The sequence below is a fragment of the Anarhichas minor genome, unplaced genomic scaffold (genome assembly GCF_050575085.1).
Source record: "Anarhichas minor isolate MPS153535 unplaced genomic scaffold, ASM5057508v1 ptg000041l, whole genome shotgun sequence".
NCBI lineage: Eukaryota > Metazoa > Chordata > Actinopteri > Perciformes > Anarhichadidae > Anarhichas > Anarhichas minor.
The window spans coordinates 2,502,301-2,513,126 of NW_027466487.1; the positions used below are offsets into that span (position 1 = coordinate 2,502,301).

General features: G+C 42.9%; 2 protein-coding genes across 3 annotated transcripts; both read right to left on the reverse strand.

Annotated features, from left to right (window-relative positions):
• Positions 1-4,844: 4,844 nt before the first annotated feature.
• Positions 4,845-6,339, reverse strand: snx10b (sorting nexin 10b). The gene is made up of 5 exons (XM_076109519.1): positions 6,203-6,339; positions 6,013-6,113; positions 5,773-5,874; positions 5,411-5,620; positions 4,845-5,173 (listed from the first exon to the last, which is right to left on the reverse strand). The coding sequence occupies exons 1-5, from the start codon at positions 6,293-6,295 to the stop codon at positions 5,044-5,046; spliced, it is 636 nt and encodes a 211-aa protein (XP_075965634.1). The 5' UTR covers positions 6,296-6,339; the 3' UTR covers positions 4,845-5,043.
• Positions 6,340-6,880: 541 nt separating this feature from the next.
• Positions 6,881-10,272, reverse strand: cbx3b (chromobox homolog 3b). 2 transcript variants are annotated; one of them, XM_076109521.1, is made up of 5 exons: positions 10,161-10,272; positions 9,605-9,745; positions 9,350-9,506; positions 8,733-8,893; positions 6,881-8,090 (listed from the first exon to the last, which is right to left on the reverse strand). In XM_076109521.1, the coding sequence occupies exons 2-5, from the start codon at positions 9,742-9,744 to the stop codon at positions 7,970-7,972; spliced, it is 579 nt and encodes a 192-aa protein (XP_075965636.1). In that variant the 5' UTR covers position 9,745; positions 10,161-10,272; the 3' UTR covers positions 6,881-7,969. The 2 variants fall into 2 exon arrangements, with proteins under 2 accessions (XP_075965636.1, XP_075965635.1); XM_076109520.1 differs by having other exon boundaries at positions 9,853-10,179.
• Positions 10,273-10,826: the final 554 nt, after the last annotated feature.

The following is a 10,826-nucleotide window of genomic DNA, read 5'->3' on the forward strand; positions in this document are numbered from 1 at the left end:
CCACAATAAATGTAATCTAATTCAACTTTATAAAACAATAAAACATGGAAACTTCCAGGGGACCTAAATACTTTTTATAAACACTGTACTTAAACTTGCCTTACCTGACCGGCTAATGCTCATATTCGTGGCTTACGGGTGAGAAAATGTGAAGATAATGGGCTGAATGTGATAAATATGATGATGTTGCCTATATGTTACCAAAATAATCTAAGATCAAAGATCCACACTCACACTATGTGATGGCACCTAAACCAGCACTATTTGCTGAAGAAGACCAAGCGGGCTGATAGATCCAAAAGCTTAGAAGACCTTTGAGTTCGGATTGTTTTGTTTAACCACATCTGAAGAACTTCCAGCATTCTGGTTTGCCAGTCCACATAATTTCACGTGCATATTACTGAATATGACATGAGCCCTATTAACATACCGTGAATGATAATCATGTGAATTTAGGATACTCATTACATATGTATTACATGAATAGCAGGTGGGGTAATTTGAGTAATTTGTGGCGTAATGCAGACACTGGGATGATAGACGGGGTCTGGAGAAGACAAGCTAAGCCAGCCAGTGGATCTACTGCAGAGTAAGGAGAATTTAGGCTGATCATAAAAGATTTCTTCTTGCCTCTTATTTCACTTGGACATTTTTATGTTTTTTTTATTTTCTACCTCATTGCAGCCGTGAGCTGCCTGCTGATTTACACACGCTGGCAGCGAAGCACAGAGGCCTCCAGAGACGGTGCCCTCTACCCCTCCATTCTTTCCCTCCCTTGTTTCTTCACCTTCTATTGTCCTCTCACTGCCACCACGCGGGCGTCTCTGCATCCACGGACTGGGTCTGACCAAAGAGCTCCCCCTCCACCTGACTCCTCATCTCTAAGAAGACGTTAGTCTGGAGGGTTTGTTATTCACACATGTTCCCGGGACACAAATTCATATAAGGATGAGCAAAAGGCATCATAGACACTAAAGGTAGCTGACACCACGCACATCTTATGAGTTCTTACACTCTTGTATGAGCTCATTAGTAACCTTATGGATCCTGTTTGTACAATATGCACATGTGTTTTAGCATGGATTAAAGAATATTTGTGAGGATAAACGCAGACGTTATTTTAACTCAAGGCCCTTCCTTCTCCATCTGTTTGTACGCTCCAAAGGAAACATGTTTGATATTACACACCGTATTATTTCAGGAAATTATGAAGCAGTGATCTCAATTTCCCTGTTCCCCCTCAGGCCCATGTGTTCAATGCAGAAGAGCTTGGTTTCACGCTGAACAGCCCTGATTCCAGGAGACGTGAAGCTGTTGCTGGCCTTGGTACAGTGATCCCGCCCGTTCCCAGTAATTGCTACATCCCTGCACCAAAAGGCTACAGCACGTGGAGGGGAAAAAGCAGGTATGCTGTACACCGTGCAGAACCGAGGAAAGGTGCCGGGGTTGTTGGGTTTGATGAATGATGGATAGCTCTTAAGTCAGCTCGTCTCCATGTGACCATTGAGTGATGAAGGAAAATGTTTCAGCCTTGAGAAAAAGTATTTTTCCACCATATTTTGAACACACACAAAGACACAAAGCCACAAGGACAGATCTGAAAATAATTGTTGGGAATTTTTGTGGCCCTCAGTAAATCAGCGCTCAGCATTGGCATGAAATGTGGGAGACCTTGAAAAATGTTCAGATACGAGGCGTATGTCATTAACAATTCAATTAACCCCAGACTTCCAGATCATTTACCTTGCTCCGTCTCTTGCCCCTGGTGAATTTGATTGTCTGGCTGTAAAACAAGCTACACATCAGTATCTCCAGCCTGTGCTGTTATCACATGACTGTTGTTTGTGTATAACTCTGGCATCATTCCTTTAGGTCACATCCCCTATCTATTGGCAGTGCAGCTGGGCTTCTCTGATATTGACTCATCCTGGTTCCAGTTGCAGGCAAAGAGATTTAATATCTCAAGTGGTGCTGAACTCCTATTGCTACTAATGGATTCTGTATAATGTGGCACTTAAAATGCATGAGCAGCTTCTGATTTATCTGTAATTTGCCTCCACTGGAGCATATCACCCTCAATACTTCCATTTGTTTTTGGCTCTGGGCAGTCTGTTCAGTAAACGAACCCTGATTGGGATTTCATATTGTTACATTCAAATTTGACAATTTGGTTCATTCCAAAGTATAAAATAGGTAAAAAGGATTTTTGCTTTTTTGTGATTCTGTTTTAATTACTCAACAGAGGGAAAAAAAAGTCAAGCATGAGATCACAGACATGAGGTGGGGTTTGTTTGAGCTGTCGCTGCAGAAAGACATGCTGACTTGGTCAGAGGCAGATGGGCACCTCCCAGAGGGGCCATTTTCCTTTCTACTGCTTTATGTGTCAAACAATAAGCATACTAATTAGATTAAACTGAGATAAAGCATTTGTGGAAATAATTAAAACGTGATTTCGATCTTGTACATTTCTGAATAATTGTGGTTACGTTCAGCTAAAAACTAGCCCTGAAACAGAGTGATATCACTCGCTCCCAACGTTTTCACGCCATTTGACCTCTCTGGGGTCACACAACATGGAGCAGAGAGCTGTTAGCCAATCGATCTGATGGGTTCAAATGTGTCAGTGCTGTCATGGCAGCAGAGCTGCACTGACAGGCTAGGCTACAGTGGCTCAAGGTTAACAGCCAGTGGACCAGAGTCACAGACCATTAAAAGCAGAGTCAATAGGCTACTCCTGGACAGGTCGGACTGAAACAAGTAATGTAAACGTTTCAATCCACGGGACTAAGCAACAAACAAAGCTTTTATGATGCAGTGACCTATTTGCACCATGTGCTAAGCCATGTTTACCTTGCATGGCAACTGGATCCTGGGGTAACTTGACGAATCAGTAAACATTTAGCCTTCTGACTGCTACACAGTTGATTTGTGCAGGCCACGTTGTAGGCTTACATGTCAATTTGCTCCCTAACCAAATGAAAACAAAAGTCACATGAAAAGTCCCTGATAAAAAAAAATAGAAGATAAATATTTGGCTACAACAGAGAAGGAGTTGCAGGCGTGTCTGCGTCCACAGGAGTCCAGGAATCCAGAGGAAGGACCCCGCTCTCCGGAAACTATACGTTACAAATGTTTGCGTTCACGGGCCGGAACTAACACTTCAAGACAGCACAATCAAATAAAGGATCAAATATGAGGGGTGGTTATAATTAGCATTATTGTAACTCAGCAAAGCTAAAAAGAACAAAAAAAAGTGGCGAGCTAAGTGACACACCATTGATGTTTGTGGCATGCAGGGGCACGCTGGGTCCGGCTAACATGCTAAATGCTAACATGCTCCGATTCACTGAAGAACGGTTTACCTTTAGTGAGGCGAGGACTTGCTGCTGTTTGAGATAGTTATCATCAGAGAGTTGACTGGTTATAGTGGGTCCAGAGAGGCCGCTTGGATGCTGTACTTTTTACATTAGCTTCAGGGTTGTAATGTTGCTTATTTAAAGGATCACTACTGAGATCAGGAGTCTCCCCAACACACCACTCTCAGAAAATGTTTACCAGAAACCAAATTTAAAATCTCTTAGATGTTTCTTGGAATTTGTAATTGTTTATTTATTTATTAAGTGAACTGTTCTTTCATTCTTTCTGTAAAATGTATTTAAAGGAGTCTAAAGGAGAGCCTTCAATTGAAATTGTTTTGTTAGACTCAGTGGTAAAACGGGCTTGGCATTCCATTTGCACACATTTGTGTATAAAATGCCTGTACTTCAACAATTCAGGTGTGTTTTCTGAATGTATTAGAGGCATAAACCTCTTTTGAATATCTAGCTAAAGCAAACATCTGCAGCGCTGACAGCCTCGGTGTTTGAAGCCATGCAGGGTAATGCTGTCCCACACAGTTAAGCACTGTCAAAGACGACACATGCATATACTGCATTAGCATATCGGGACATGCATGAGCACACATGTACACCCACACATCTTCAGGCAAAATGTCCCCCCCCCCCCCCTCCCCACACCCAATTTGAGTTGGTGGGCTGTCCTACTGTCCAAACTGTTCTTCTGCTCAGAGCAGGTCTGAGGTGCTGTCACCTCTCCATTCTCTCCAGCACAAGCCTATTGTCTGCTCTGAATTTATAATGAATATCACCACCGCTGCAGAGAGACAAAGCTAATCTAATTAGCTGTGCAGATATATCAGCCTGCCGTCACTCTGTTTAGTGGTCATTACCTCTGCATAAGCATGGTGCTGCTCACCGTGGGAGCACATATGTATTCAGCACACGCACACAGATAAATGTGACTGTAGTGAACAGACTCATGCAAGTATAGCGAGAGAGAGAGACGGGTAGAAAAGGTGACTTGTCAGTGCAGCTGGCATTTTGTTCAGCAGGGAGCAATGTAGCCTGTCTCCTTGGTGGCCCTCTCAGACAGGAGCGAGTCCATTGGGATCCAACAGGACCTCCTACCAGCCACACACCTGACAGGGGGGCTGTCTGAAAGCTCTGCAGAGACCCTATTATACATCATACTGCGAAGCCCTGCAGTGGCCACTTTATTAGGAGGGGGAGGTCAGCCACAGAGAGAGACATCAGGCTGTCACTGCTTAAGGTATTGCATTGTTATCTGCAAATATCTGGCAGAAGTACACCTTGTGAATGAGCATAACTAGTGATGCTTCTACTTTGTTTGTTTATGAAGTGGATATGGACGGTTGCCACAAATGTTCATGGGATAAGTGATACTACAAACAGATTGATGTACCAACACTGCCATCTTCAGGCAAATTGTTGCTACAACTTTTTAGCTATGCAGACGGAACACAGGTTCACAACACTTTATGGATATACAATAGTTACATTTTTATTAGTATTTACTGTACGTGGTTCAAACTGAATTGCCCCAATAACAACATAAAAAGTTATGATTTTTTTTTTAACAAGTGAAATACTTAGGAGCAACCACGAACCTAAAGTGCAGTATGACGAGGTAACAGGCAAATTCCATCTGTGCCGTAGGTATGATTATGTGATAATGATGATGTTTTCATGTAGAACCACATGAGCAGCTGAGGGTTTCGTCCTGGCTGGTTCCCATGAGATCAAGCGAAGCTGAACTCTCTGCTTTGTTTATTGCCAAATCTTTAATCCGAAGCTCTGGATCTAAACACTCTGAGCTGGAATGACAGACACCAGAACAGGGGATGGAAAGTGAATACAATTTCATAATTTGGAAAATGAGGCAGAAGGAGTTCTCATATTAGCTGTCCTGGAAAATACATCAGTGAGTCTATACTTAAAAAGCATATTTTTCCTTTGCTGATGACAAAGCTCTAACCTTAGATGTAAAAGGCAGTTTCAGTTCTAAGGAATTTTTATAGTGGAGAAAGACTAACAAGTCTAATATTACAAACCTGTCTGAGTCATAGTCACAAGACGTGCTGAGGTCCTTCTGCAGATCCTCTTCAGAGTGGAATCGCCTCAGACCACAGCGCTGGACCGCCTGGGCCACAGAATAGTGGGTCTGTCCGGCAGCACAGGCCTCCATCTTGGACACGCTGAGCTGCGACTGCAGGAAAAGATGCAGGCAGCTGTCCGACAACAGCAGAGGGCTCTGGAGGATCCTGGAGAGCAAGGGCAATTTCAATATATTGTGTTGTTTGTGAGAACAGTAGTCACATGGCCCGGTGTTTCTGGAAACTGTCAGCAGTTTTGTTATGGTTTGTTGCGCTGTGTCAAAGTTCACAGGGTAATTGATCTGTGAGATCACTCTTACTGTTCCAAAAACTTCTGGAGCCCTTTCATCCGCTCAGTGATCTGTTGGCCGTTGTTCAGGCTGAAGAAGAGGTTCTTTGGGGGCAGCTCTGGTAGCTGTACCCTGCAGAAACAAAAAAAAAAATACACCCTAAACATGACAGGAACCATAGTGCAGATTACCTTTAACATGAAAACTGACAGTATACGTGTACTGTTTTTGCTCAAATTGTCAGTTCAAAACACAGTAAGATTTACTTACATTAGCTGTGAATTTGCTTGTAGCTTCTGCCTGAGCCATACAAACTCACTGAACCTCCTTCTCACGATTGAGATCTTCTTGGTAAAGCACACGCTGTCGGTCTGAATCAGGACACAAGTGTGACACACATGTTATAAGCTCAACGTTTTATGTAAAGGCTAAAACAACCTCCGTTTGTCGTTTTACTTACATGTAAACAAATTTCGTAGTCTATGTAGGCATGCCAAAAGTCATTCTTTCGTATCCGTGGGTCCCGCACCCAAACACTGATCACCTGCTGCATTGAGAAGGCAGGAGAGACACTGAACTGAGTACGTTAAGAAAAAGGGGAAGTGTTTTATTGGCACATAGAGGAAGTGCAATGACCAACCCGACAAGAATCAAGATCGGAAAATCCCACCAAATATAATTGTATTGCTAAAGACAAAAAACAAGTTCTTTTTTTAAATCTGTACCAGAATTTAAAGCTTCTGAACTCAACTTGTGACATTTAAGGTTTTTTAGTAACTATAAACCCGGTTACAAATCTCATCAGAATTACAGTAGGACTTCAGACCTACCGGAGTCACAGCGTTGTCAGTTTCTTCTCTCATAATCCAAATGTTCTTGTTTGACTCTCAGTTAAATCAGCCAGATAACGTGGTGCTTAGCTTAGCATTGTGTAAGTGCCTTTTATATGTCCAACTTTTACTGACTAGGAACAAAGTCACAAGACTCAGATAAGCTCTTCCTTCTTCGTCATTTAGACTCAGTGAAAAAAAAACATCCAAAACTACAGTTTTTTAATTGATTATTTGTTGGATTGATGTTCCTCCCAGATGATTCAGCACATGACAAATGTGACCGTAAAAGAAAACAAGAGAAAAGCTTCACAAAAAGGTTTCCTTTATTCACAGAGACTTCACAGATCCATGGTCAACAGTTACAGTAATTCAGTAGCAGGTGTGTGTTTTTCGGAGGTTTATGGTTTAGCTGAGTGTCCCATAACGGTCATGGGAGATATGTCGAGTCAGGACAGTGCCATCAACATACAGGTTTCGTGTACACGGACCTGTATAATTACTGCAAGACAACGCCCTTTGTACAGTAATTGGACAGTCTCATATCTAAAGTGCGACATTCAACAACTTATTAGCCATGACAGGTGCACATCAGTTTTTGTGTTAATCTCAATTGATTTATTTTACATTTTTTAAGAAAATTCGATTAATTGTGCCAGAACTTTGTGTAAGCACAAGATAACAGATTTTTTTTTTTTTAACTCAATAATATTCTTGTTATAAGTCAATACAGAGCAGAAGACAATAGTTGGTACTTAGCAGCTGATTAGAAAAATTAGGTGATTTCTGATGGGAAATTTCTTTAAATATTCCACATCAAACATGAGTCATAGAGAGACAGAGTAACAGCTGTGGCTCTAAACACCACACACAAAACACGTTAGAACAACATGTTTACAATCTTCAGCTCTGACTAAAAGCTACATGGAGGAATGGATTGGACAACAGTTAGTTCACTCTGCCTACATAATAAAAGATATAAAGCACACACCAAACAACCACCATGTAGCTAAACAGGACTTCAAATACTAAATTACTACATAAAAACAAAACGCATGTCCACAGTGATCGAGTCCGCTTACACCAGACCAAAGCTGCTACAGGTTAGTCTGATCTCAAATCAGCTGCTCTACACAAAAGTTAGCTTTAGTCCCCATCGCAGTCTCCACAAAGGCACGCAGACCTCGTTGAGCACCGCGGGGCCGAGAGCTCTAAAAATCCCTCCCCGCTGAGGATCTCGCACCTGCCAGAATCTGGAATTATACCTGCAGCGCAATTTCACACAGTGCGCCTCCAATGTCAGCTGAAGGAGGACACTCGATGGAGGTTAAACTAAGCTTCAGGCGAGAGCACAGCTGTTTGTCAGTTCGCCTCTGTACACAACCCGCGCACACATTTCACTGCTCCTCGTCCCCGCAGTGCCAGGTCAGCTTCTGCTCGTAGAACTCGATGACCACCTGGGGACACCTGGCGCTGGCTTCGCGGGCCGGCAGCAGGGCCACATCGTCGGAGTTCTTCCTGTGGGGATACGCACCATTAAGATGGCGGCCTCCTACTTTTAATGTTTCAGCATCAGCACAAAGTCCCGCCCGCTTTGAGAAGGTTATCGTGAAGGAGGAAAGGCTAATATCCAATGACACTTCAATGGGTAATACAGCTTTTAGTGCTGCATCTCGGTTAAGTTATGGGATTCACAATAGATATTTAAATGTTTCCGGATGATTTTTTTTTGTCCATTTTACTCTATTTTAATAACTTCTTATTTTATTGTGTTTTAATACTCAATTTCCTGTCCTTGTGTAAAGCACTTTGAAATACCTCTGTGTTTGACAGGTGTTAATAAATAAGCGCTGCTTCTTGATAATGGCAGCATGATCTCCCTAATCGGTTACTAATCCGAGGAGCGTTTTGTCACGGGCCAACGTCGTCTAACTTCGTCTCCTTTGTTAATTATATATATATATTCACATAACATGGACATTATCACTGCACAACAAGATGAAACACCTGCATAAACCTGACACTAGATGCTCCATCATCCTCCCGTGTAGATTGCAGCTTTAAACATGAGCGATTGTGAGTTTTACCATCAGACAAACATTTACCCAGCCCCCTGGCATTCAGTCAACGGACAAAGGAAAGAGGAAGTGGTGGAGTTACCATTTGACGAGGAACATGAGCTCTCCCTGTCTGTCTGTGGAGCCGATGATGCATTCAGGCTCGAGGTAAGTGCTGAGGTTCGTGGGGGTGTCTGACTGCGTGTCATTTGGCTCGCTGTTGCTCTGCACAGTGTGAGCCTGCTGCTGAGACTGCATACAAGACTGCGAAGAGGGTGTGAAGGACAAAGGAGCAGACGTTAGAAAAAAAAACCCCACAAAGACAACATCCGCATGAGGACAAAGCTTAGAAGGGGATATTTCTTTCCTTTTTTTTTTTTCCACTGTACATGCCTATTTCGAAAAAAAAGAATTTTTTTATTGATTTCACTTTCAGGGGCATTGCGAAACTAGCCACCTTCACACACCATTTAGTTTCATATTCAGCCTTAAAAAACAGGAACAAAATCTGCCAACATGGGCAGAATCTAGAGCAGCTTCCTTTAGCCTTAAGATATAAAGCTTCTTGAATTAATTGGTAATACGCTACATAAATAGTATCTAATAATGTGTTTTTTTTTCCCTCCTTTTTACAGATTTAGGAGCAGAAGTTCTGTGAATAACATGGAAACAACATCAACTCACAGACACTCTGCCACTGCATTTCTCACACATACTCACAATTTCCGTCTCCTGCTCTGTCATTTCTTCTTTGGGAATTAACTCTTGCTCGGTTTGACCTTCCTCATTCCCCTCATAGAAGTGGGTGTTTCTCAGGAACTCTTCAATGAGTTCAGGGCAGTCCAGATTGTCCTCAGGTTCCCACGTGTTTTCTGCACTGTAAATACACAGAGGCAAGGAGAGAATGCACGTGAATGTGACGCAAAAACGAAACTAAAAAGAATCACGCAATATGAGAAAGCAAATCTCTCTCACTCAGTGAAGCCTTTCCACTTCAGGAAGTACTCCACTCTCCCGTTAAAGATTCTGCGGCGAATAATTGTTTCTACCACAAACTCCTGGACAACTGGAGTCTCCTCTGTCTTCCTCTGTTTGGCTGTCTGCTTCTTTCTCATCCTGCCATTAAAGAGACGCCAATTAACGACAACCAGCGCGTGTCACTGGCGGTTCACAGCGTGTAAAACAACACATAAAGTGACAGTTTGTTATTGTTAAAACTCCACCGTGATGTTAGAAATAAACACTTCCGTCTCCCTGCTGATGGGGGTGTTTGCAGAACAACATGGCAGTGGCGAGTACTCAGCTGTGCCCCTTCAGACAATGCTCCGTACACTTATTCTAGCGCTCCACCTGCTGTCTCCTTCGGGAGCGCAACATACTACTCCTTCAGTCCAAAACGCAACACGTTCGTATCTACACACGTGTATAGCTCATTCAGACAGTTTAGCTTTGAGGATATTGCGCAAAATAAGCAGCCTGGAAACGTGCCCGAGTGATGCACAAGACGCCGCGCTGAACAATATGCACGTACGCTTTCGGTGTTTACTTAATCTCGGCGGACAGCCTGCTTGCGGTGCTGCTCGGCTCTGTTTGGAGCACGTCGCTGCAAACTACACGCACACAGCGCCGTCGACGCTGCTTTGTGCGCAAAGGTGTCGCTCGGCGTGTTTACATGAGCGAAACAACTTTTCATGAATGACTTGAAATTAAAGATGGCCGTGGATGCTCGGAGGAAGTGGTTGCCAAGGGAAAAGGTCATGCCAGGAAAACCGGGAGGAGACGACGGGGACGCGCACACCGCCGACCAATCAGAGAGCAGTCCGTCCCCCGTCCAGTGGTCCGGAACAGCCCTGCCACCCATGGGCGTCAGGGCAAAGGACTGTGTGCATAGACTGTTTTTTGACCATTGTTAGTTGAAGCAAGTATGAACTTATTAGGAGGCTGCATAAAAGAGAAAACACAGGGCCCTACGTGAAAAACGACCCCCAAAAAACTAAAAACAACAAACACAAACCTTATAAAAAATGTGCATATTATATTATATTATATTATATTTACAATATGTTTGCAATTTCGAAGCACTCGTGCTTTACTTAAGTATTTCCATTTGATGCTACTTTATACTTTATACTATTCCGCTACATTTCAGACGAAAAAATAAATTGTCTATCACTTTTTACTCCACTACATTTATGTT

What these genes read in the sequence shown, in the direction of transcription:
- snx10b (XM_076109519.1), bottom strand. Translation starts at nt 6,295, where the DNA reads ATGCAGCAGGTGATCAGTGTTTGGGTGCGGGACCCACGGATACGAAAG. An exon ending in ACTACGAAATTTGTTTACAT is followed by an intron (nt 6,114 to 6,202) that starts GTAAGTAAAACG and finishes GTCCTGATTCAG; the next exon opens with ACCGACAGCGTGTGCTTTAC. An exon ending in TGTGACTATGACTCAGACAG is followed by an intron (nt 5,174 to 5,410) that starts GTTTGTAATATT and finishes CTGTCATTCCAG; the next exon opens with CTCAGAGTGTTTAGATCCAG.
- cbx3b (XM_076109521.1), bottom strand. Translation starts at nt 9,744, where the DNA reads ATGAGAAAGAAGCAGACAGCCAAACAGAGGAAGACAGAGGAGACTCCA. An exon ending in AAGTGGAAAGGCTTCACTGA is followed by an intron (nt 9,507 to 9,604) that starts GTGAGAGAGATT and finishes GTGTATTTACAG; the next exon opens with TGCAGAAAACACGTGGGAAC. An exon ending in CAGAGCAGGAGACGGAAATT is followed by an intron (nt 8,894 to 9,349) that starts GTGAGTATGTGT and finishes CCCTCTTCGCAG; the next exon opens with TCTTGTATGCAGTCTCAGCA.